This window comes from Chiloscyllium plagiosum, unplaced genomic scaffold (assembly GCF_037043375.1).
Source record: "Chiloscyllium plagiosum isolate Xiang-an unplaced genomic scaffold, Cpla_swu_hap1 HiC_scaffold_22, whole genome shotgun sequence".
Classification (NCBI taxonomy): Eukaryota; Metazoa; Chordata; class Chondrichthyes; order Orectolobiformes; family Hemiscylliidae; genus Chiloscyllium; species Chiloscyllium plagiosum.
The window spans coordinates 46,858,715-46,886,181 of record NW_028270160.1 but is presented as its reverse complement, the minus strand read 5'-3'; the positions used below and the strand labels follow the sequence as shown (position 1 = coordinate 46,886,181).

Below are 27,467 nucleotides of genomic sequence, written 5' to 3'. Positions count from 1 at the left end.
ATACTGGAGATTGTATGCATAGTGTTTAAAATATTTAGCTTTGAATCCATATGCAAGATGTTTCTTGCTTTCTGGTAAGGTAAATTGTCCAAAGTGAGGTCATAAATACACATTCGGCCCCTCACCTCCCTCTATCCCTGACCATGTGCATAGTACCCCCCCCCCTCCCCACTGCCTTACAAAACATCAATAACTTGATCCAGGATAGCCAGTGGATTTTCAGCAGAAAGACCACCAATAAACAGAAGTTCCCTTAATTTGGAATCGGCAATATTTTTCTTGAGCTGCTTGATATTAATCAAGTTTTTTGGTCAGCCAATTCACTTGATGAATCAATAACATGCCTTCGGACTATTTTGGAAGCTGTTACGCTTGAACCATCTATGCAGTACCAATATGTTATGACTTTACAACTTGATCATCATTTGCTTGTCTAGTTGCTGTAAAGCTGTGTTTTGGAGAGATCATTGAAGATTTTATAGAAGTTGTGCTTTAAATATGTCCTGTAAAACTTTGTTTGTGAGACACAACAGTCATAGCGCCCACCCACCCCCAATCCATATCCTAAAGTACAAAAGTGATATTATTTACTAATCAATGAATAAACACTTGCAAGAAATGATTTATCAGTTAACTATATCTCAGTCTTCAGGCAATAACTAATTGAAAACTTTAACATCTTCAGAATCTGCACGTAATTTGCTATATACAGTTTGACTCTATGGAGTTCTACTGCTGGCAAGTAAACTAGAAAATTTAATAATTACAATATTAGAATTATCTACATTGATTCTGATTCTGAAAGATTCTAAAGAAAAGTGGGGGCTTCTCTGTATTACCATCTGCTCCACTGCTTAACAGTTGCATATTTGTATGTTTGGACTAACATACAAATAGGTTCCCTAGGGGGAACAGAAATTGGGCTCAGTTAATTAATCAATTAATTGGATTAGTGGTGCTGGAAAAGCACAGCAGGTCAGGGAGCATCTGAGGAGCAGGCAAATAGACGTTGCAGGCAAAAGCCCTTAAGGAATGAGGCAGGGAGACTCCGGGGTGGAGAGTCTAGTTATCGAAACAATACCAATGTTTTGTATAAATACTAAATTTCAGGAACTTAAACTTATTTTCTAGTTCCCATTTTATGAAAGGGTGAATTCCAGCATACAGTTGTACTTTGATAGGCATGCCGCATCCTTTGATTTTCTTTACGTTGTGTTTCTTTGGAATAGTGTAGCAGGCAGAGTACGAAGGGCAGGAGAGGGACACCAAATTAAAGTAACACCGGATAGCTTGAGGTCATGCTGGCTTGAGGCGTTCTGCAGTGTAATCACCTAGTCTGCATTTGGTCTCCTACAAGTAGAGCAGATCTTATCTTTAGGAAGCAAATATTATATACTAAATTGAATGACCAAGTAAATTAGATTAGATTACTAGATTAGATTTAGATTAGATTACAGTGTGGAAACAGGCCCTTCGGCCCAACAAGTCCACACTGTCCCGCCGAAGCGCAAACCACCCATACCCCTACCCCTACATTTACCCCTTACCTAACACTATGGGCAATTTAGCATGGCCAATTCACCTGACCTGCACATCTTTGGCCTGTGGAAGGAAACCGCAGCACCCGGAGGAAACCCACGCAGACACTGGGAGAATGTGCAAACTCCACACAGTCAGTCGCCTGAGGTGGGAATTGAACCCGGATCTCTGGCGCTGCGAGGCAGCAGTGCTAACCACTGTGCCACCGTGCCGCCCACAAATCACTGCTTTATCTGGAAAGGAGCATTTGGAATTTTGGATGATGGGAAGAAAAGAGGTAAATGGCAGCTCTTGCACTAGGTAAAAAGGTGTAGTGAAGAGAATGGGGGTTTTGGGTGTGATTTTAGAAGTGAAACAGGGTTATCATAGAATCTCTGCAGTGTGAAAACAGGCCAATCAATCCAAATAGCTCCACACCAAATCTCTGAAGAGTATCCCACCCAGACCCAAAACCCCACCCACCCTATTGTAACACTGCATTTCCCATGTCTAATCCACCTAACCTGCACATCCTTGGACACTGGGCAATTTAGCACGGCCAATGCACATAAGCTGCACATCTTTGGATTGTGGGTGGAAACATACACAGGCATGGGAAGAACGTGCAAACTCCACATAGACAGTCACCCAAGGCTAGAATCGAACCTGGGTCCATGGTGCTGTGAGACAGCAATGCCCAATCACTTCTATTGAAAGAACAGTTTGAAACTTGTATGGAAGGTTTGGAGGAAGAGGAAAAATGTTCAGTGACAGCATGGAGATGGTGGAGGATTGTATGTGTAATTGTGGAGTCTAGTGAGGAGAAAGGTCAGCACAAGAGGAATAATCAGATTGTGATTCTATGAAGGACAGTTGTTAGACTTTGTCAACCAAGGCTGGACAGCCAATTATTTCAAAATGAATTATGAAAAAAGCTTTGTCGCAATTATGCATTTTCCATGGATCTCTTCAATCCATCACTTAAGTGCATTCAAAGTTTCTTCTGTACCAGTGTTAATTTGTATGGTCTAATAACTTGTCGTGCAACATTGCAATCTCAGTTCTCCCTTATTTGATATCGGTAGCTGTGACTTTGTGCCTTTAAAATGTGGTCAGTGAAAATATTGGTTAATGTGATGCCAAGTACAAATTTAAGTGGTTTTATTTTTCACTTAAATCAATCTGTATAACTTGAGTAATGCAGCATGGCTGAACGTGCTATAATTTTGGTCATTAATGGATTGTTATTGACTTAAATGGGAGAACTTCTAATGTCTTCCTACAGTCAACCTTTTGTGCCTAGTGAAAGCTTATCTTCATAGTTTTCTGGTTAATCACCTGACTGTTTCACCATATTTTTAAAATATTTGTTTTTAACTGTAGGGAGTTATTCTCGGCAATCCATGGCATATGCAGGAATTTCCCAAGACCAGGCATGTTAGGTAGTTATTGATATTTCTCTTTGGAAAAGCACCTAATTTTAACAACTATTCTTTTTTCTAAAAACTTGTTACAAAACATTGTAAAATAGCCTTTACATATATAAACTTTTCCCTGTCAGTGATTTATCTGCAATAGTAGCATTCTAACCAACTTTTTAGACAAAAGTTATTTGGAAAGTATTCAGAAGTATTTATTTAGTACTGGTTAATATTTTGGCTCTTTTGGTTTGTTTAATTATTTTGCTGATTCCACTCTGCAGGAAGACTTGTACAGAGTTTAATGTACATGTTTAGATATTCTTAACTTTGTTTGAATTAGTTTATAAATTGTTTTCATGCAGATATCAGTATGATTTGTTGCAATGCAAATGACTAAATTTGGATTGTGCAAAAGTTTCCATCAAAAAAGATTAAGACTGCTGCACAACAGAAACTTAAGAACAACCATTCCACATTTTGTGACCACTTGGCAACTGGCCTGGCTAAAATGGTATTCCTGTAGCCATGTTTGTGGCTGTTCAGTGATAGGAGTATTCAGTTTTTCTGTAAGACTAAAAGATAACATGGACTAGGACAGGCCACTCAAAACATCTTAAGCAGGCAGCCCAGACTATAACTTTGCAATTTGTTTCAATAAGTATACAGTGAAAATTACCTGGATTAAGTTAGCGAGGTTGACTGCCAGGTTTTAAAACAGACACATTTATTTACAAAATTACACAGTGAAACACAAAAAACCCCTAAAATCTCAGTCTATCCAAACTAGACTTGATTATGCTGGTCTGAGTATACACAAGTAGTCCCAGTAAACAAACCCTTTTTAAACACAGTACAGAAAAGGATCAGATGCTTAGAAGGGAGAGAAGAGAGTGTTTGCACATAACTCACTGTTGACCTTCCAACCAGTTGTGGACTGAACTAAACTGCTCAGCTCAGCTAGAGAACTGACAATTCTCCATTCTTTATACAGGTCACTTCTAGAACATGACCACTTTAGCCTGAAGTCTCATCTGTTACACATAAACAAAAAGCCTTCTCAATACCCTTTAATCTCTGTACCTAATCAGAGCCCTGGCCTCTGTTATTACCCCTCTGAGAAAAATCAAGGACAGAGTATCTTTGAGCCAAGGAACAGCTTTTAGAAAAAAAGGACTAGCTTTGTGACAATATTCCTGAAGTATATGATTGTTTTTCATCAAGTAAAATGGTATTGCTTTAATGTCTGTCTGATGTCATAACAAAAGGACACAAGACTTTAAACTCTTGGAGTACTTTACAAAGCCTGTGACCTTTTAAAGGACTTATGCACTGGCAGTTGCTGTGGTCTTTGGACGACTGGTGGTACATTACTAGCAGCAAGTAATTTTAGAGATCGTTGTTAACATTGCCCAAAATGAAATACTCCAGGTGCTGGAAATTTGAAATAAGATTTGCTGGAGTAGTGAGGAACAGCAAATGTCAAGATGGGGACAGTAAGCTATCCTGTGGGACATCAGGGGACCTGGTAGGACTACAGTGAGGAAGTGAGTGCCAGTGGAATGATGAGATGCACTGGGATAAGGAGCATGATGCAGTTGTTCGTGGCTGTTAAAGCATTGAAGAGTCTGCAATTCAATTGCAATTTTGTGTTCCTAGCATTACAACCAAATGCATAGTTGTTTTAAATTTATATCGCCTTATGACTTTTCTACTCCAAATGTGCAATCGTAAATTTTTGAGTGAAATGATAGCAGTGCCTTTAAATTTTCCTGGCCTCTCCTACCATCACCATAACACTATCAGTTCTTTCCAGTCAAAGTAGCAATTATCTCTAAAATCACATTGCCATTATGTAACTGATTACTGGGGATGTCAAGCAGATTTAGTTGAATAATTTGTTTTTCTTTCATTTAGTCTTCTGTTCCAGCTGATAACAAATTTTGTCATGAAACATATTAATTGGCAGTAGTATAATGTCAGTCTCTGTATTGAGCTAAGTGTGTGTTGACAGTTCTGTTTCAAACCAATAACTCAAATGTGAGCATTGTCTATTGATTAAAGTTTGTGCTGGTGGCAGCAATATGTATTGTGAGCTTAAATATTTAAAGTGTTTATTAACATTTGTGTATGAAGAGCAGAATCTCTAAGAAATGCAGCATGTAACCTCTAGCCTTACAAACAATAAATTCCTTCTGTTAAACTGGTTGTGTAACATTGCAGGAATCAAATTAATGAATTAGGGTGAAGAAGAGGTGGCTTGAATATGGTAATATCATTCAGTTTTGGGTCAAATATTCTGGTGTTCTTGTATTCAATATTACTCAACTTTTTAATTAAAGTAAAACAAAGTAGATATTGTAAACTCTCTTAACCATTGTCACAGACCATGTAGTTTCTCTCTTGATGAACTCCAAGGAGACCCCACTCAGCTTGCCAAATTCCAGCCCGAACTACCCACTCAAGTCTTTGACTACTTAATGATGCCAAACCTCTCAGGTTTTGCTGGTTCAAAATCCTGGACCACATGGGCTGCAACAGTTTAGACTTCTGGAGGGTGATTAGGGATAAGCAATAAATGTTGACCTTGTTAACAACCTTCAACTCATGAATGAACAGAGAAAATGGAGAGACCATGAGAAAAAGTATGGCTCACAGATTAGAAGGCATGAGAAGTTAAAATGAAGGAATTGTGTGGTGGAAAGTATTAGAGAGAAACCAATAAAAGAATGTATCAATGATTAATGACTTAATTAAGTGTGCAACATACAATATATCTCAAGGTTGAAAGTCTTAACTTAAACTGTAACTTATCCTGCTAGTAAGTGAGATACTAGCACTGAATGAAAAACATTCTGCTTGGAAACAAAGCGTCTAATACAGGAAATCAATGTGGGAACAAATAAATGATTTGATAATTATTTCTATGAATTAAGTAAGCACTGTGGCATAAGTGATCTATGCATTTTTCTTGGGTGGAAATTATTCATTAGGCAAAAGAAATTGGCATGTCTATTGCTTTTTTATTCTAAACAGAAATGTTGAAAATGAAGAGCACACTTGACTGGCCCCATCACAAGGAAAACTTTGTCCAAATTTAATTTTTTTGAGACTGCCTAATGATTAGGAAGGAAACACTTTTGTTCTTCAACTTCAAGTCTTGTATATTGTTTTATTAGTTCATTTACAAAATTACAGATCTCCTGTTGAGATGTTGAGAACTGGCTCAAATGTAGAAGACAGAGGGTGGTGGTGGAGAGTTGTTTTTCAGAGTGGGCGCCTGTGACCAGTGGAGTGCCACAAGGATCGGTACTGGGTCCACTACTAATCATTTATATAAATGATTTGGATATGAACAGCGTAAGTATAGTTAGTAAGTTTGCAGATGACTTCAAAATTGGAGGTGTAGTGGACAGTGAAGAAGGTTACCTTAGATTACAACAGGATCTTGAGCAGATGAGCCAATGGGCTGAGGAGTGGCAAATGGAGTTTACTTTAGATAAATGCAAGGTGCTCCATTTTGGGAAAGTAAATCCGTGCAGTACTTGTACACTTAATGGTAAGATCCGAGGGAGTGTTCCTGAACAAAGAGACCTTGGAGTGCAAGTTCATAGCTCCTTGAGAGTAGAATTGCAGGTGGATAGGATAGTGAAGAAGGCATTTGGTATGCTTTCCTTTATTGGTCAGAGTATTGAGTACAGGAGTTGGGAGGTCATTTTGTGACTGTACAGGATGTTGATTAGGCCTCTTTGAATATTGCGTGCAATTCTGGTCTCCCTCATAATGGAAGGATGTTGTGAAACTTGAAAGGGTTCAGAAAAGATTTACATGGATGTTGCCAAGGTTGGAGGATTTCAGCTATAGGGAGAGGCTGAATAGGTTGGAGCTAGTTTTCCCTGGAGCGTTGAAAGCTGAGGGGTGACCTTATGGAGGTTTATAAAATCATGAGGGGCATGGATAGGATAAATAGACAGTCTCTTCCCTGAGGTGAGGGAGTCCAGAACCACAAGTCATAGGTTTTGGGGTGAGAGGGGAAAGATATAAAAGGGACCGAAGAGGCAACTTTTTCAAGTAGAGGGTGGTGCATGTATGGAATGAGCTGCCAGAGGAAGTGTGGTGGAGGCTGGTACAATTGGAACATTTAGAAACTGGGTGGTATATGAATATATAGGGTTTCGTTGGATATGGGCCGGGTGCTGGTAAATGGTACTAGATTAGGTTGGGATCTTTCCATGCTGTACATCTGTATGACTATGTAGTTTAGGAATTTTCCCATTGCCAGAGCGATATACATTGACATCTAATTCTGACAGTTTCAGCCTATTGCGCTGCTAAATTTTATTTCTCTCATGACACAGCAGTAAAGGAAACTGCGAATGTTTGTAGTGTGCAGCTGGCTTGAATATCTGAAAAGAGAAACATAGGTTAACATTTTGTGCTGATCAAAGCTTTGCATCAAAACTTTAACTGATCTCTTGCTAGGCCTGTTACATATTTGTGTAAATATTAGCCTTAGTTTTTCAGGGATCAAATATAAATCACGAACTGGTAATTACTACGGTTCACCAAGCAGGCATGAGAATGTTTAGGTTTTCACACTGTCAATTCTCCACAACAATCTCCCAGCCAAATGACAAGACTAATGTGCATCATGTGATTTATCCCAATACCTTCATGATTAACAAGGTTAGTGGAGGAAAAAACACTATTCTTGTAATGGGGTGTTGTGTTAGAACCTGAAGACCATAAGATGTAGCAGCAGAATTAGGCCATTCAACTCATCCCCCGCCCCACGCCTAACCCCACCCCCACTCCCAGTTCCAGCCCCACACCAGGTCCTAACTCCCAGCCCTGCCGTGTTTTCACCATCCCTCCAGAACTACCCCTCTGAGGATGAAAGATCAGTCCTCAGCAGAGGCCTCACCTTCATTCCCCTACGCTCTCGTATCAACGAGTTCAACACGCGGCGTGACATCGAACAATTCTTCCTTCGCCTCCGTGCCTACTACTTCAACCAAGATTCTCTCCCACCCTCTGATGACCCCTTCTCCTGCCTCCAACATACCCCATCCACCTGGACACCCCGCGCTGGCCTCTTACCTGCCCTCGATCTCTTCATAGCCAACTGTCGCCGTGACATTAACCGCCTCAACTTCTCCACCCCTCTCACCAACTCCAACACCTCGCCCTCGGAACATGCAGCTCTCCACTCTCTCCGTTCCAACCCCAACCTCAGTTCAAACCAGCAGACAAGGGATGTGCGGTAGTAGTTTGGCGCACCGACCTTTACACCGCTGAGGCTAAACGCCAGCTCATGGACACCTCCTCCTACTGCCTCCTTGATCATGACCCCACCTTCCACCACCAAACCATCATCTCCCAGACCGTCCATATCCTCATCACCTCAGGGGATCTCCCATCCACTGCCTCCAACCTCATAGTCCCACAACACCGCACTGTCCGTTTCTACCTCCTGCCCAAAATCCACAAACCTGACTGCCCCGGCCGACCCATTGTCTCAGCCTGCTCCTGCCCCACCGAACTCATCTCTGCATACCTCGACACCGGTCCTGTCCCCCTCAGTCCAAGAACTCCCCACCTACTTTCGGGACACCACCCACGCCCTCCACCTCCTCCGTGATTTTCGCTTCCCCGGTCCCCAACACCTTATCTTCACCATGGACATCCAATCCCTGTACACCTCCATCCCCCATCACGAAGGACTCAAAGCCCTCCGCTTCTTTCTTTCCCGCCGTACCAACCAGTACCCTTTCACTGACCCTCTCCTTCGACTGACTGAACTGGTCCTCGCCCTGAACAACTTCTCTTTCCAATCCTCCCACTTCCTCCAAACCAAAGGAGTAGCCATGGGCACCCGCATGGGCCCCAGCTATGTCTGCCTCTTCGTAGGATATGTGGAACAGTCCATCTTCCGCAGCTACACTGGCACCATCCCCCACCTTTTCCTCCGCTACATCGATGACTGTATCGGCGCTGCCTCGTGCTCCCACGAGGAGGTTGAATAGTTCATCCACTTTACCAACACCTTCCACCCCGACCTTAAATTCACCTGGACCGTCTCAGACTCCTCCCTCCCCTTCCTAGACCTTTCCATTTCTATCTTGGGCGACCGAATCAACACGGACATTTACTATAAACCGACCGACTCCCACAGCTACCTAGACTACACCTCCTCCCACCCTGCCCCCTGTAAAAACGCCATCCCATATTCCCAATTCCTTCGTCTTCGCCGCATCTGCTCCCAGGAGGACCAGTTCCAAATCCGTACAACCCAGATGGCCTCCTTCAAAGACCACAATTTCCCCCCAGATGTTATCGACGATGCCCTCCACCGCATCTCTTCCACCTTCCCGCTCCTCCGCCCTTGAGCCCCGCCCCTCCAACCGCCACCAGGACAGAATCCCACTGGTCCTCACCTACCACCCCACCAACCTCCATGTATAGCGGACCATCCGCCGTCATTTCCGCCACCTCCAAACGGACCCGACCACCAGGGATATATTTCCCTCCCCTCTCATCAGTGTTCCGAAAAGACCACTCCCTCAGTGACTCCCTCGTCAGGTCCACACACCCCAGCAACCCAACCTCCACTCCCAGCACCTTCCCCTGCAACCGCAAGAAATGCAAAACTTGCGCCAACACCTCCCCCCTTACTTCCCTCCAAGGCCCCAAGGGATACTTCCATATCCGCCACAAATTCACCTGCACCTCCACACTCATCATCTATTGCATCCGCTGCACCCGATGTGGCCTCCTCTATATTGGGGAGACAGATCGCCTACTTGCGGAATGTTTCAGAGAACACCTCCTGGGACACCCGGAACAAACAACCCAACCATCCCATGACTCAACACTTCAACTCCCCCTCCCACTCCACCAAGGACATGCAGGTCCTTGGACTCCTCCATCGCCAAACCATGGCAACATGACGGTTGGAGGAAGAGCGCCTCATCTTCCGCCTGGGAACCCTCCAACCACAAGGGATGAACTCAGATTTCTCCAGTTTCCTCATTTCCCCTCCTCCTCTCTCTTTCCCCCCCCCCCCCCCCACCCCCCCCACCTTGTCTCAGTCAAATCCCTCGAACTCAGCACCACCTTCCTAACCTGCAATCTTCTTCCTGACCTCTCCGCCCCCACCCCACTCCGGCCTATCACCCTCACCTTGACCTCCTTCCACCTATCGCATTTCCAACGCCCCTCCCCCAAGTCCCTCCTCCTACCTTTTATCTTAGCCTGCTGGACACACTTTCCTCATTCCTGAAGAAGGGCTTATGCCCGAAACGTCGATTCTCCTGTTCCTTGGATGCTGCCTGACCTGCGCTTTTCCAGCAACACATTTCCAGCTCTGATCTCCAGCATCTGCAGTCCTCACTTTCTCCTCCCATTCAACTCATCAGGTCTATTCATCATTCAATCATGACTGATCTTTCTCAGCCCCATTTTGCCTTAACCCCTCACCCTTGATCCCTTTCCCAAATAAGAACCTTTAAAGACAGTTAATTATTCAGCCTCCACAGCCTTCTATGGCAATGATTTACAGATTCATCACCTTTGGCTGAAGGAATTCCTCCACATCTCATTTGTAAAGGATCAACCCTTCATTCTAAGGTTGTGCTCTCTGGTCCTAGTCTCTGTAACCAGTGGAAAAGTTTTTCATGTCTGCTCTATCCTGGTCCCTTGCTATTCTAAGTTTGTGAGAAACCCCCCCCCCCCCCCCTCCCGGCCATCCTTTTTCACTCCCATCAGTCCCGAGTCCTCAACTGCTCCTCATATGACAGGCTCTTCATATCGCGATTATTCTTGCAAACCATCTCTGTACCCCTTCCAACGCATTCTTGCTTTAAGTTGGGGTAATAAACTGCTCTCGATATTTCATATGCAGTCTGACCAGAGCTTTGTACAACAGCGCATCCCTGCTCTTGTATTCTTGCCCTCATGAAATTAATGCATTGCATTTGCCACCTTAATTTCTCTAATTGAACCAACATATGTTTAAAAATCAACATTTGTTTTTCAGGAATCAAACAATGTGATTATTAATTGCAATCCAGTAGTTAGTACAGTAAGTAAGAAAATCTTGAACATGAACTCTTAAATCCTTTTGTGGTTCAGGTTCCCAAAGTCTGTCTTCCCCCTTTAGAAAAAAGCCTAATCTCTATTCTTCCCACCAAAATGCATAACTTCACACTTGCCAATATTGAATTCCATGTGCCACTACTTTGCCCACTTTCTGGTACTATTTAAGTCCTCCTTCAGTCTTCGTTTCCTCAACACTACCTGTCCCTCCACCTGTGTTTAGCAATAATTGTGTGAAGTTTGGCAAATGCACAAAATTAAAGCTAATTGTATTATTTAAGCACACAGCTTTCCCAAAGAGGAATTTCAGAAAAGTGTTGTCATCCATATTCACAAGAGGGGTTGGGTGAATAAAGGCAATTTCAAGAAATGCCTCAAAGTTTGAAACCCGGCTAAGTTCTACATAGAAAAAGATTTGCTTGTCTGGAGCACGTTTGAATCCCAACTTTCAAAATGTAGTTTGTGATGTAAGATCAGCCAACACTGAATTGGCATTCAGCCCTTGGAGGCATGAACTTCTCAAGACAATATCTGAAAAATGTGGAAAAACTATAAATGTTGGAAGATGCAAAAGAAATCGCTTGGCAGGAGTACGAACATCCTCACAAACAACTTTGTCAATGAGTCATAGAAATGTGAAATGAATTTGATCCTGACATTACCAAAATAACATTTCCAAAATGTGGCATGTCAGTTGCACTCATCAGAACTCTGATTAATTCCTTGTGGAGTGATGATATCGAAGCTGTCAATAAAACCAACATGATGACTAAAGTAAGGAAGGTCCCAGCAATGATATTCAAGAAGGCTATTCCGACAATTATTTGAGATTCCAGTTGTTTTGAGTGATACTAAAGGATATCAAGTGAAGTCTTGTTGTTAATTCATGCTTTGTTTTGTTAGGTGGAACGTATCACGTATAGTTTGTAATATTGAAATGAATATATTAGCAGGAATTAGCTTTTTTTAAGTGTTGAATTCTACTTTATTCCATTGCAGCAATCATTTAGGCCCAAATCAAGCACAACTATTAGTCCATCAAAAACATTACCCATTTAAAATAAAATTATCTTGACGTTTGAATTTTATATGAATGAGATTTCTACCAAAGAGAACTTGAACCCAATTGCCTGAGATGATCTAAATAAGATTCTAAAGATGAAAAATTGGGCCAATATGCTATCTGGATCTTTACACCTTTTTAAAATATCCTTCAGAACAAGTAAGTTGCAATTATGTGCTCATTTTGACCCTCAAGTACTATTTATTTACACCTAAATGTAATGTGAATGTTCATCTTTCTGATTTAACAAAGAATGGCAAAAAGGAGACATGAGAGCTTTGGCAAATCTGGTTAAGGAGAATACAGGGAGATGATACAAATGCATTAGGAGTGGAAGAGTGACGAGGGAGGGAATAAGCCCCCTTTAAAGGTCAATAAGGCCATCTTAAGTGTGGAACCACAGGAGATGGGTGAGATACTAAATGAGTATTTAGCATCAGTATTTACTGTGGAGAAGGAAGTAGAGCTAGAGAGCTTGGAGAAATAGTGATATCTGAAAAGTGTCCATATTACAGAGGTGATGGTGCATAAAGGTGGATAAATCCCCAAAACCTTATCAAGTGTATCCCAGAACTTTGTGGGAAGCTAGGGTAGCGATTACTGGGCCTCTCACAGAGATACTTGTATCATCGATAGCCATGGGTGAGGTGCTGGGAGACTAGAGGGTGGCTAATATTCCTGCCAGTATTTAAGAAAAGTGGAAGGAAAAACTGGGGAAGTATAGATCTGTGAGCCTGATGTCAGTGGTGGGTAAGTTGGAGGGAAATTGAGGAACAGGATCTACATGTATTTGGAAAGGCAAGGCATGGTTAGGGATAGTCAACACGGCTTTGTGTGGGCATTCATGTCTCACTAACCTGATTTGAGGTTTTTTTTTGGAGAATTGATGAGATTGAAGAGAGTAGTGGATCTTATCTGTATGGATGTCAAGGTATTCAACAAGGTTCTACATGGTAGAACTGGTTAGCAAGGGTAGATCACGTGGAATCCAGGGATAACTAACCATTCGAATTAAAAATTAGCTTGAAGGTAGGAGATGGAACGTATTGGTTTTTTGGACTCTAGGCCTGTGACCAACAGTGTGCTGCAAGGATTGGTGTTGGGTCCCCTGCTTTTTATCATTTATGTAAATAATTTGAATGTGAATAGTGAAGAAGGTCACCTCAAAGGGACCTTAATTGGATGGGCAAAGGTTTAAGATGAGGGAAAAGATATAAAAGGGCCCAAATGGCTAACATTTTCATGCAGACGGTGGTGTGTATGGAATAAGCTGCCAGAAAAAGTGGTGAAGGCTATACAATTACAACATTTAAAAGGCATCTGGATGGGTATATGAATAGGAAGGATTTGGACAGATGTAGGCCAAATGCTGACAAAATGGGATTAGATTAATTTAGGATATCTGGTGGGCATGGGCAAATTGGCCGAAGGGTCTGTTTCCATGCTGTACAACCCTATGACTTTGACACTATAATCAGTTTAATTTACATAGCTTATTTAATGTAATAAGACATCCTAAAGTGTTTCGCAAGTATATTACGTAAAGTTTAACACCAATCTAGAAGAAGATAGTTCAGATTAACAAAAACATTTTAAGGAGGAGTCTTTGAGCATCTGACAAGAGACGGGAGGTTTGGAGAGTGTAATCTGAAGTTTTGGTGCCTTGACAGATGAAACCATGGACATGAATACTGGAGCAATTAAAATCAAATTATATACTGTACTGAAAGCTGAATTTACAAATTCAGTTCTCGACAAAAGTCTGGGTCCTAGCTGATAACTTCAAAATTTCTTCAAATGTAACAAACAACTCTACTTTGTGGAAAGAAAGATAGTGTGTTCAGTTCTAAGCATGAGTAGGATAGGACCATATTGCTGCAGATTGTTTTTGTTAATCCCATGCAGTCAGAAAATACAGCTTTGCAAAATAGAAGTGTTTCCACCTGTTGAAAATTAGTTTTGGCAATCAGTAAATGCCTGCAGTTTTACTGCTAAAGACTTCATGCTGGAAATTAACTGGTCTACGAACATGTGAACTAGAGTAGGCAACTTGGCCTTTTGAGCTTACTCTACCTTTCTTTACGATTGTGGCTGATGTGATTTTTAGCTTAATCTCTTCATTCCTGCATACCCCCTAAAATCTTTCGTCCTCTTGGTTATCAATTATCTATCTATCTTTGCCTTAAAAATGCTGAAATATTCAATTCCCTGCCCTTTGAGAAAGGCAATTCCAAAGATACTCAATTGTTTTTTACATTGTCTCTGTCTTAAATGGATGATGTCTTATTCTAAACTGTGACAGCTCTCTCTCTTTCCCCCCCCCCCCCCCCGAAAAAACCATGCTCGATTCTCCCATAATTTCCATTTGGTCAAGTCCTCTCAGTTTTGTGTCAATTATGTTGCTCTAGATTCTTCTAAACCACAGAGGGTACTAGCCTAGCATATCTAGCCTTTCCTCATAAGGCGGTTTGCTCATTCCACATTCAGTAAGTGTTGGACACAGGACTCCAGATATGGTCTCACCAATGCTCTTCTTAATTAATGGAAAATCTCCCTTCTCTTGCATTCAATTCCTCTGCATTAAGGCAGAGCATTCAGTTAGCTTTCCTGATCATTTACTATACCTGCATACAAACATGTGCACCCACATCTTTCTGCATCTCTAAGTTTTGCAACCCCTTGCATTTAGATAATATGCTAGTATTTTAGTCAAATCTGGCACACATTGAATTCAAAGTGATTGCAACTTGTATTCATGTCGAGTCTTTAACATAAAACACTGCAAAGTACTTCATGAGCATTATAAAACAATCTGATGTTATGTAAAACCATATTTCGACAAATACATTGGATGAAAAGCCTGGTCAAAAAGTAAGGTTAAAGATTTAAAAAATGGAAAGCCAGAGAAGCTTAGGGAGGGATTTGCACAGCTTAGTGCTTTGACAGCTGAAGGCATGGAATTAAAACTGGACATGCTTAAGATCAGAATTAGATAAGTACATGTAGCACCAAGACTCTGGAACTGGAGGGCATTATACAGAACTGGGTAAGGACGAGGCAGTGGAGATGCTTGAAATAAGTATCAAGTTTTTAACATTGAAGAGTTGCCTGATTGGGCGCTCATTGAGCATGGAAGTGATAGATGATCAAATTGGCATGAGGCAAGGTTTTGAATGACATCAAGTTTACGGGGGAGAGAATTTGCCTGGAAAAGTCAAGTCTGAAGCTAACCAAGGTATTGATGATGTGAGCTGAGAAAGGGAAGACTGATCTTAGAGGTAGAAGCATGAATAAGCAATAAATTTGATGGCTTGGATCCAGCCATGCTGAGAAAATAATTTCATGACTCCCAAGGTTACAAGAATTTAGGTTTAGCCTTCGACTATTGCCAGGGAGATCAATGGATACAGTTAGAGTGCTGTTTGTGGAAGATTGTGTTGATAAGTAACTGGAGGAAATTTCTGCTCATACAGTTCTGGATGTTGGACAGGTTGTCCTGGCAAGAGCGGTGCAATCATGAGAAGGATGATGTCCCCTGGGGCAATAGATAAATTAGTAAAATAGAATGTCAACAGGGTTTGCAGTTAAGGGTGAGGAGAAGAAGCCAATGTTTTGATCATCATGCTATGATTATGTAGAATATAATTAGAAATAAAACTAGGCAAGTTCTGCTCCAAGTTCCACTACAAATATGCTGAGGCCTTGGAGGAAGGGAGTGTGGTTAACTACATTAAAATTGTCAAACTCCGGGCTTTAGGAGAACTGCATGAACTTCAGAGTTGGAGTGTATTTTCATACAAGTAGTTTTGGAACTAGGGTAGGGTGATAACTTGTTTGAAAGGATTTGAACGTGGAATTTGACGAAGGATTGAGACAACACATTAATGGACTTGGGTGAGAAAAGGGAATTGGAAATTAGTATGTGCAAGTTCTGTTCTGAAAGTGAATGTTTAAATAGTGGGTGAGGTTCTGCAGAGTAATTTGTGGTTTCTCTAATTTGAGATTAAAGAGTATATGAGATGTTTTTATGGAACTGAAAGGTTTTCCTATTGCTAAACGAAACCAATACAAGTATTTGATTCTCTCCATTAGTTATCATATAATTTAGTCTATAACAAGCTTTTGCTTTTTGTTTTGGTTGCAGTTCACATTTAATAGCTATTGATGTGTTACTATTTGTCAGTTTCTACTAAGTGCAGTGATGGAGGATCGACATTTGGCCATGCTGCTACCTGGTCTATAACAGAGACAATCCTGGGATAGTAGAATAGAATGACCAAAAAGGGAGTAGAGAAAGGTGCTGAGCATCACCTTGTTTTACTCTTCACCGTGTTTGGGAAATGTTGCTGGATTAAAATCCTGAAACTGTTCCTAACAGTTTGATTATTTACATTATATGGACTGCACTGGTTCAAGAATATGGCTCACCACCAATGTCTCAAGGACATTTGGGGAATGGGCTATACGCAAGTTCACAACTAAAAATGAATAATAAAAATTGACAGTGGGACATTTTATTTCTTAGTTTTGAGAACATTGTTGCAAAACTGGAAGAGTCTGCATTCAAATGTTAAATTAACTAAACAACCAAGTTTGATAGTTTTTGTCATTATTTTTGGAGTTGAGTTACATATAGAACATATAACATCACAGCGCAGTACAGGCCCTTCAACCCCCGATGTTGCGCTGACCGTGGAGCCATTCTGAAACCCATCTAGGCTACACTTCCATTTTCATCCATATGTTTATACAATGACCATTTAAATACCCTTTAAAGTTGCTGAGTCTACGATTGATGCAGGCAGGACGTTCCATGCCCCTACTACTCAGTGCTGTTTTCTGTGCTGTTATGATTGGTGGTAATTTTAAAGTTCCCTAGATACAGGAGATGTCCTTCTGGTATGGCAAAATTGCTTTTTAAGAAGTTTAAAGGTGAAAGTTAGAATTATAGACCAGCTAACCTAACATTTCTGGTGAGAAATTGTTAGAGTCTATAATCAAAGATGGAGTAACTGAACATCTTAAAGTGAAGAAACTACCTCTATGTCCCCTTGTGCTAGCCATCACTATCCAAGGAAAAAGGCTCTCACTGTCCACCCTATCTAAGTATCTGATTATCTTATATCTCAATTAAGTCTATTTTCTCTCTAATGAAAACAACCCCTCGTGCCTCAGCTTTTTCACATAAGACCTTCCCTTTATACCAGGCAATGTCCTAGTAAATCTCCTCTGCACCCTTTCCAAAGCTTCCACATCCTTCCTTTAATGCGGTGACCAGAACTGTGCGCAATACTCCAAGTACCTATAATTACCAGGGTTGTCTCTACTCCCCTTCTTGAACAAGAGGGCAACATTTGCCAACCTCCATTCTTGTGCTTTTCCTGTAGACAATGATGATGTAAAATCAAAGCCAAAGGCTCAGCAATCTCCTCCCTGGCTTCCCAGAAATAAATCCCATCTGGCCCGTGGGATTTATCTATTTTCACACCTTCCAGAATTTCTAACGCCACCTCCTTGTGAACCTCAATCCCGTCTAGTCTGGAAGCCTGTATCTGTGTTCTTCTCGACCACATTGTCTTTTTCTAGTGTGAATACTGACTAATTGTGAGGGAGTGTGTCAGCCGGATGCCAGTGAGTGTTGTGCAATGTGCTTAGGTGGTGTGGCTGTCATTGTTCAATAGCTGGCAGTGTGTGCAATCTGTGTTATCTGAGAGTCATGATGTTGGACTGGCGTGGACAAAGTCAGAAATCCCACGACACCAGGTTCTAGTCCAATAGGTTTATTCAAAATCACAAGTTTTTGAAGCGTTGGTCCTTCATCGGGTGAAGTGAGAGAAGCACAACACAATTTATGGGCAGAGAGATGAAAAGATCATACAAATGGTGTGAGTGGAATGTCAAATAATTCTCTGCGGGTGACCTCTGGTGTTAGATGGTATGAGTAAAGTGTCAATAGCTGAATAACAACCGAAGGGATGACCTATAATCCAATTAAATGAGGCATAGCAATTAGAGTTGCATGGTTACTTGGCATACTTGTTTTATTCCAGCTTTGTCCTGTTGTGAAGGTGATGACGTGCCGAGAATGAATCGATTATATAATGGCAGCTTGTTGAATTGAAGTTTATATTTGTCTAGACGGTATTGATGGGACTACTTCATGAAGAGTTGAGAAATGCATTTTGCAACATCATGATTAAGCCAAATCTATGCATAAAACAAAATCTTAACTTTTAAATTATAAACATTAGCATTAAAAGTAAGAAGGTTTCACCTTGTGCAAGAAGGTTTGCGAGCCTGATGCTTAAATGAAGGCAGAGTACATTAGAATTGAATACAATCACAGCAGTATTAACATTGTTAAAGTCTAGTAATTTTAAACATGTACAATAGTGAACTCAAAATATGCTCTGTTACTGTAGCTGCATTGAAAATATTGGAACTTCTCATGAACTCTGTAGGTCTCCACCTATGTAAGGTCTGTAGTTGCTAAGATAACATTTATTCTTTTTCTGTAGACTTTTTCTTAATCTACTTTTTCAACTGTAAGTTTTAATCCTGATCAGAAATGTAATGTCCTTTCAAATTCACATGCAAATACATTTGAATTTGTACTTCATTGACACTGGCTGTACAAAGTTACTGCTCTTTGCATGAGAATCTTAACTGTGTGTTAATTGATCTATATCCAAGTGACACTCTTTGATTTGAACTATTAGTTTGCTTTTTCCTGTTCTATGTCCACTCCTACAGTTGTCAAAGGTGTGACAGTTTTCATGTTTACTTAATTGTATGATTTAAACCATTAAGTGACATTACATGTGTTTTTATACAATGCAAAGGCAGTGTCAAAGGCATATATGAATGGAGCTCCATTATTTATGACTTGTAGGATACAAAAGCTCTGATATTAAAGTGTTGAAACAGTTTGATTTTTGTCTTGTTTTTGTTAATATAGAAAAAATCTGAAATCACTGGTAATTTTGCAAAGCAAAAGTAATCTCTGATCAGTGTTTCATTGCTCTTGTTTCTTAGGAATTTCTTTAGCAAGAGGGCAAAGGAACCTATTCCTTCTGCTTTCAGTGCTCCTGGCTGGAAGCTATTTGGGAAAATTCCACCAAGAGAAAATTCACAGAAGGATTCCAAAACGATACAGCAGGTATACTTTTTAAAAATTGTGCACCAAATTCACTTCGCATACTGTACCTGTTTAGATTGAACATGGTGTTCTGTTTCCCCAACGATATGTTTGTTAGATTTTCGGTGACCTGTTGGCTTTATGACAATGTGTTCTGCCATTGCAATGACAAATGTGATTGAAAAATATTGAATGAGACTAACATCGAACGTTTTAAAAACTTTGGTAATAAGTTGCTGCTGGTTTAAAAACAAAGCCGAAAAAGTTTAAATTGCAGATTTGACTTCTGCAAAAACATTGCAAGTTATTGAGGGAAGTAGAAACAAACTGCAGAATCTGACATGTATCTAAAAAGATCATTGCTGAGGAAATGATAGAAATTGAATTCCATTGATTCCAATAACACTTTTTAGCTTTTTTTGTAATCCTGTGTTGCACTTAGTCATAGAGATATACAGCATAGAAACAGACCCTTCAGTCCAACCTGTCCATTCCGACAAGATATCCCAACCCAATCTAGTCCCACCTGCCAGCACCCAGCCCATATCCATCCAAACCCTTCCTATTCATATACCCATCCAAATGCCTCTTAAGTGTTGCAATTGTACCAGCTTCCACTGCTTCCTCTGGCAGCTCATTCCATACACGTACCACCCTCTATGAAAAAGTTGCCCCTAAGGTCTCTTTTATATCTTTCCCCTCTCACCCTAAACGTATGCCCTCTAGTTCTGGACTCCCCGACCCCAGGGAAAAGACTTTGTCTATTTATCCTATCGATGCCCCTCATAATTTTGTAAACCTCTATAAGGTCACCCCCTCAGCCTTCGCTCCAGGGAAAACAGCGCCAGTCTGTTCAGCCTCGCCCTGTAGCTCAGATCCTCCAACCCTGGCAACATCCTTGTAAATCTTTTCTGAACCCTTTCAAGTTTCACAACATCTTTTCGATAGGAAGGAGACCAGAATTGCACGCAATATTCCAACAGTGGCGTAACCAATGTCGTGTACAGCCGCAACATGACCTCCCAACTCCTGTACTCGATACTCTGACCAATAAAGGAAAGCATACCAAATGCTGCCTTCACTATCCTATCTACCTGCAACTCCACTTTCAAGGAGCTATGAACCTGCACTCCAAGGTTTCTTTGTTCAGCAACACTCCCCAGGACCTTACCATTAAGTGCATAAGTCCTGCTAAGATTTGCTTTCCCAAAATGCAGCACCTCACATTTATCTAAATTAAACTCCATCTGCCATTTCTAGCCCATTGGCCCATCTGGTCCAGATCCAGTTGTAATCTGAGGTAACCCTCTTCGCTGTCCACTACACCTCCAATTTTGGTGTCATCTGCAAACTTAGTAACTGTACCTCTATGCTCGCATCCAAATCATTTATGTAAATGACAAAAAGTAGAGGCCCCAGCACCGATCCTTGTGGCACTTCACTGGTCACAGGCCTCCAGTCTGAAAAACAACCCTCTGTCTTCTACCTTTGAGCCAGTTCTGTATCCAACTGGCTAGTTCTCCCTGTATTCCATGAGATCTAACCTTGCTAATCAGTCTCCCATGGGGAACCTTGTCGAACGCCTTACTGAAGTCCATATAGATCACATCAACTGCTCTGCCCTCCTCAATCATCTTTGTTACTTCATCAAAAAACTCAATCAAGTTTGTGAGACATGATTTCCCACGCACAAAGCCTATTGACTATCCCTAATCAGTCCTTGCCTTTCCAAATACATGGGCATCCTGTCCCTCAGGATTCCCTCAACTACTTGCCCACCACCGAGGTCAGGCTCACTGGTCTATAGTTCCCTGGCTTGTCCTTACCACCCTTCTTAAACAGTGGCACCACGTTTGCCAACCTCCAGTCTTCCGGCACCTCACCTGTGACTATTGCTGATACAATTATCTCAGCAAGAGGCCCAGCAATCACTTCTCTAGCTTCCCACAGAGTTCTCGGGATCAAGTCCTGGGGATTTATCCACCTTTTAACCGTTTCAAGACATTCAGCACTTCCTCCTCTGTAATCTGGACATTTTGCAAGATGTCGCCATCTATTTCCCTACAGTCTATATCTTCCATATCCTTTTCCACAGTAAATACTGATGCAAAATATTCATTTAGTATCTCCCCCATTTTCTGTGGCTCCACACAAAGGCTGCCTTGCTGATCTTTGAGGGGTTGCTGAAACTTTATTGCTGGAACAGCACAGCGGTCAGGCAGCATCTAGGGAACAGAAGATTCGACGTTTCGGGCACATGCCCTTCTTCAGGAAGGGCCCGAAACGTCGAATCTTCTGTTCCCTAGATGCTGCCTGACCTGCTGTGCTGTTCCAGCAATAAAGTTTCAGCTTTGATCTCCAGCGTCTGCAGACCTCACTTTCTCCTTGATCTTTGAGGGGCCCTATTCTCTCCCTAGTTACCCTTTTGTCCTTAATATATTTGTAAAACCTCTTTGGATTCTCCTTAATTCTATTTGTCGAAGCTATCTCATGTCCCCGTTTTGCCCTCCTGATTTCCCTCTTAAGTATACTCCTACTTCCTTTATACTCTTCTAAGGATTCACTCGATCTATCCTATCTGTACCTGACATATGCTTCCTTTTTCTTAACCAAATCCTCAATTTCTTTAGTCGTCCAGCATTCCCTATAGTTACCAGCCTTCCCTTTCACCTTGACAGGAATATACTTTCTCTGGATTCTTGTTATCTCATTTCTGAAGGCTTCCCATTTTCCAGCCGTCCCTTTACCTGTGAACATCTGCCTCCAATCAGCTTTTGAAAGTTCTTGCCTAATACTGTCAAAATTAGCCTTTCTCCAATTTAGAACTTCAACTTTTAGATCTGGTCTATCCTTTTCCATCACTATTTTAAAATGAATAGAATTATGGTCACTGGTCCCAAAGTGCTCCCCCACTGACACCTCAGTCACCTGCCCTGCCTTATTTCCCAAGAGTAGGTCAAGTTTTGCACCTTCTCTAGTAGGTACATCCACATACTGAATCAGAAAATTGTCTTGTACACACTTAACAAATTCCTCTCCATCTAAACCTTTAACACTATGGCAGTCCCAGTTGATGTTTGGAAAGTTAAAATCCCCTACCATAACCACCCTATTATTCTTACAGATAGCTGAGTTCTCCTTACAAGTTTGTTCCTCAATTTCCCTCTGACTATTCGGGGGTCTATAGTACAATCCCAATAAGGTGATCATCCCTTTCTTATTTCTCAATTCCACCCAAATAACTTCCCTGGATGTATTTCCGGGAATATCCTCCCTTAGCACAGCTGTAATGCTATCCCTTATCAAAAATGCCACTCTCCCTCTTTTGCCTCCCTTTCTATCCTCCTGTAGCATTTTGTATCCTGGAACATTCAGCTGCCAGTCCTGCCCATCCCTGAGCCATGTTTCCGTAATTGCTATGATATCCCAGTCCCATGTTCTTAACCATGCCCTGAGTTCATCTGCCTTCCCTGTTAGGCCCCTTGTATTGAAATAAATGCAGTTTAATTTATTAGTCCTACCTTGTCCCTGTCTGCCCTGACTGTTTGACTCACTTCTGTTCTCAGCTTTACCTGTCTCAGATTGATCTTTTTCCTCACTATCTCCCTGGGTCCCCCCCCCCCACCTCACTAATTTAAATCCTCCCAAGCAGCTCTAGCAAATTTCCCTGCCAGTATATTAGTCCCCTTCCAATTTAGGTGCAATCCGTCCTCCTTGTACAGGTCACTTCTACCCCAAAAGAGATTCCAATGATCCAAAAATGTGAATCCTTCTCCCATACACCAGCTCCTCAGCCATACATTCATCTGCTCTATCCTCCTGTTCCTGCCCTCACTAGCTCGTAGCACTGGGAGTAATCTAGATATTACTACCCTTGAGGACCACCTTTTTAAAATTCTACCTAACTCTCTGTAATCTCCCTTCAGAGTCTCAACCTTTTCCCTTCCAATGACCTCCTGCTGGCCCCTCTCCCCCGTGAGAACATTCTGCACCCTCTCTGAGACATCCTTGATGTCTGTCATCAAAGGAAATGGTGTAAAATGCTAATACTGACCTCCTTCACAATGATTCTTCATCTTGTGTTAGTGCTTAATTCCAATATTATGAGGAACAGTGGAGTTGTTTCTGGATCTTGTAGTTCAAAGATTTTTAAGTTTTGTCTCCACATTTTATTTGTTGGCCAATAACATTAAAAACTGGCCTGGAGTTTCCACTTTGGATTCATTTGATCTGTCTGGAAAGCCAGCCTGTTTTGAGAAGTTTTTTAAATGTTTCTGCTTGAACTTATTTGAGCACATGTTATAATCCAAGTAAAACAAATAGCCCTTGATTATACTTAATGGTGGTAGCTTGATGTTTTGATTCATCCTGAAATCCTGGCTGGTTTTGTGTATAAGGCTTGCTTTTAACACTATTTTTAAGTTAATTCAAAGTTCTGGAAACTCACTTTCCTTTGAAATTAATTTGTGCTTAAAATCTGACAACCTTTTGCCCTGTTCAACTTCAGGAGAGCTGCTATGTGGACAAGAAAAATTAGAGATAAGACTATGCAGTCAGTAGCCTGAAATAATATTTCCTTCATCTGACTTTTGAAGAGATTTAATTTTATTAAGCAAGATTAGAGTAGTAATATTATTTTTCTACATAATTGACACGGTGTTATTGGCAAAGCAAACGTTTTCCAATTCTGAATACCGTTGAATAGGTTGTTGTCCATATACAATATAGGTGCGTCCACATGCTGTAAGGAAGTGAGTTCTAGATTCTTGAACTAGTGACTGCTGCTGCTTCACTTTATAATTCCAAGCCGGGGTTGGGTGTGGTTTAGGGAAGAACTTTTGTAGTTGAAGGTATTCCCATTGTCTATTGCCCTTCTAGGTGCTGAAGGTTATTGGTTTGGCAAGTTCTATTGGCAGAGCTTCGTGAGGTGCTGGCTTTCAGAATGTTGAATGCTGTCCAACTTTGTAAAACTCCTGTACAAAACCTTTGTGAGTACATTGATAGACTAATGCAAGACTGCCAGGGAATGTGGGTTTGCTGTATGCAGCAGCTTAAATTCAGTAGTTACTGACAAACATATGATGAACATGGTAAATTATAAATGGGCTTAGATCATTTGAACCTACCCTGTCATCAAAAAATATCATATTTTATCTGATTTTCTACATGCCTGCTAGCCCCCGATTGCTTATCAAGAATCTATCTGCTTCACCTTAAAACGAAAAATCCCAGAAAATTCAAGGACACTTTTTTCTTCTCAAAGTGATAGAAACAGAGTTTCAAAGACTCATGACTCCATGCGAGAAAAACACTATCCTTATGTATAAAATGGGGACACTGTTTTGAAACCGTGACTGCTACTTATATTCTCTCAAAAAAGGAAAGGTTTCCACATATACACTATCAAGATCCTTTGGGATCTAACATCAGTAATGTCGACTGTTACTCTTCTACACTCCAGGTGTGCAAGGCTAGCCTGTTCAATTTTTCCATATGGGTCAATCAGCCTGTTCCAGGTATTAGTCGAGCAAACCTAATTTTGTTTATGGGCCTTCATTTTTTTTTTTGAATTTGAATATGTTGCTTATGTCTTGTTGTGACATTATTGTTTGCACCACAAGGATCATAATCTAGTGAAATGGAAATGTCCCTACCTCTGGGCCAGGAGGCTTGGATTCAAGTCTCATCTGCTCCAGAGGTGAATGATATAATCTCTGAGCAGACTGATGTAAAACAAAAATCTGTTTTTAACCACATGGAAGTCCAAATTGTGCAAGAGCAAGAAACCAGTGGTCAGTGAAGAGCTCAGGTTTGGGTGACTTTGGGTGAATATTGTTTTGGTCATGTTTTATCAGAATCTAAATTCTACATTTAAATGTTGCTGAATAGTTAAAATGGATGATACAGGTTTAACATTTTAATGTTGATTTATTTTGTTCTGAAGACAATTTGGAATGTAACTTCAGCTTAACATCTAAAGGAATTAGTTTTATTTAAAATAGATTTATTGAATATTGATATTTTGAAGTACGCAGTCACATCTTTCTAAGAACTTCCAAGAAACTAATGGAGCAATTACTGACTGGGTTGAATTTGTCCTTTTTTTAATGGACATTAATGGCCAAGCAATTTTTGACACTGTCCAGTAAATGCCACTGTAGCTGTATTGGAATGTTCCATTTCTGCTTTCTTGAGAGATTCACAACATCACTGAGACCAGTGTTAGCCAATTCAAGCCACTCCAACAGAGCATGGAGACTTAAGGATAATGTATCTTTTCAATAGTCCAAAGATGCAGGTAATATTCTGGGTACACTAGTTGAAATCTGGAACATCTTGCATCAAGGTGTGGCTAAAACTGCAGATAAGGCACAAGTGAGTGGAATGGAATACTTTCCATTTTCCTGGACAGAAGCACTTCCCACATAATCAAGAAGCTTGACATCATCCAAGACAAAAGCTTGCTTGATTAGCACCATATCTGCAAACATTCACTTCCTACACCACTGATGCTTGTAGCAGCAATGTGTATCGTCTACAAGACGTCGTGGTTCACCAACGCTACTTAGCACGTTCCAAGCCCATGACCACTACTATCTAGAAGGACAATGGCAACAGATACGTGGGAACACCACCACCTGCAAGTTCCTTTCTAAGCTACTCACTATCTAAATTGGCAATATATTGCCATTTCTTTAATGTCACAAAGTTAAAGTCATGGAACTCCATCTCTAGTGGTATTGTTGCTTATTTGTACCAAATGGACTGCTGCAGTTCAAGAAGGTATCTCTCCACTGCCTTGGTATCTAGTTGAAAATCGCCAGGTTTATTTGAAAATACAAGCTTTTGGAGCACTGCTCATCTGTCGGGTAACTAGTGGGGCAGGATACATAGAATTTATAAGTAAAACATCAAAGTGTCATACAACTGATACGATGTATTAGACAAACCTAGTCTTTAATCTTAGTTAAATCTTTAATCACTTCGAATGGGGATGCAGGTTTTGATTGTGTAGATCCCAGAATTTCTTTCAAGTCACTGCCCCGAGATAACTTAGTCTTATCAGTATTTGAAAAAAAGTGACATCTCAGCTCAGGCAATGCATTAAAGGTGTGAGGTTAGAGTCTGTCTGTGTCCCAATCTGAAGTCAGACTGGTTTTATTTCCAAAGTAGGAAATTTATAAAATGTCATTTATAAAATGCTAGAGGGAAAGTATGTATGTGATGGCAAGATAGTGTGAGAGAGATTATTTGAGCTGAGATGTCACTTTTTTTAATATATATTGATAAAACCTTGTTATCTTGGGGCAGTGACTTGAAATTCTGGGATTTACATATTAATCTGTTGACACCTGCATTCCCGTACAAAGTAATTAAAGACTTATAGAATACATCAGATGTATGACTCTTGATCTTTTATAAATTGTGTCCTGCGTATCCTGTCCCACTAGCTACCTAATGAAGGAGCAGAGCTCTAAATGTTTGTATTTTCAAATAAACTTTAGGACTAAACCTGTTTTTTTGTGATTTTCAATTTCGTCCACCCCAGTCCAACACCGGTGCCTCCAAATCAGGATATTTAAGGTGGGCAATAAATTACACAAATGGTGCAATTTATTGAATGTTAAAGAATATTTAAAAGAGATATTTTGCACATAAGCAGCCCATTTGTCGTCATGTGCTCCATTCCTTCCTCTTCAAGCAGTTGGTTAACCGAGCCACACTCGAAGAATTAGCAAGTGAAAACTAAATCTTCATTTTTCAAATTTCACTGACCTTGGCGGGAAGTGTTCTGTTGGGGAAACCATTCTGAAGTGATTTTCTATGCTGTTAGTAGTTAGTTATGAGTCATTTCTGGATTCCCATTTGGTGCTTTAGTATCTCTTGTAAAGGATAAAACTTCATCTTTATTGAAATTAATCAAGGAACCATGGAAGAAACTATAAGGTAATTGATTGTAAGTTTAGGTTACAGCAGTATCAATATAATTCGTCCGGAATGAAGGCCCACATTGGTTTGGGTTCATTTTATTTATAGCTACCTCCACTGCCAATCATTAGATACTGGAACCATGTTGCATAAACTTCTACCTTTGAACTTTGGTTGCAAATCTCCAGATACTAGCAGAACATGAATTTAATATCAACAAATCATCCTCAACTCTTAGTTATTAGATTACTTAGTGTGGAAACAGGCCACAGGCCACTTCGGCCCAACAAGTCCATACCGACCT

General features: G+C 40.8%; 1 protein-coding gene across 1 annotated transcript in view; it reads left to right on the top strand.

Moving 5' to 3' along the window:
• The window catches only part of tbc1d12b (TBC1 domain family, member 12b), a 94,691-nt gene that overhangs the window by 27,210 nt on the left and 40,014 nt on the right, over positions 1-27,467 (top strand). The window contains exon 2 of the mRNA XM_043712454.2: positions 19,132-19,255. Within this exon, the coding sequence (XP_043568389.2) occupies positions 19,132-19,255 (124 nt within the window). The remainder of the gene's footprint in view (positions 1-19,131; positions 19,256-27,467) is intronic.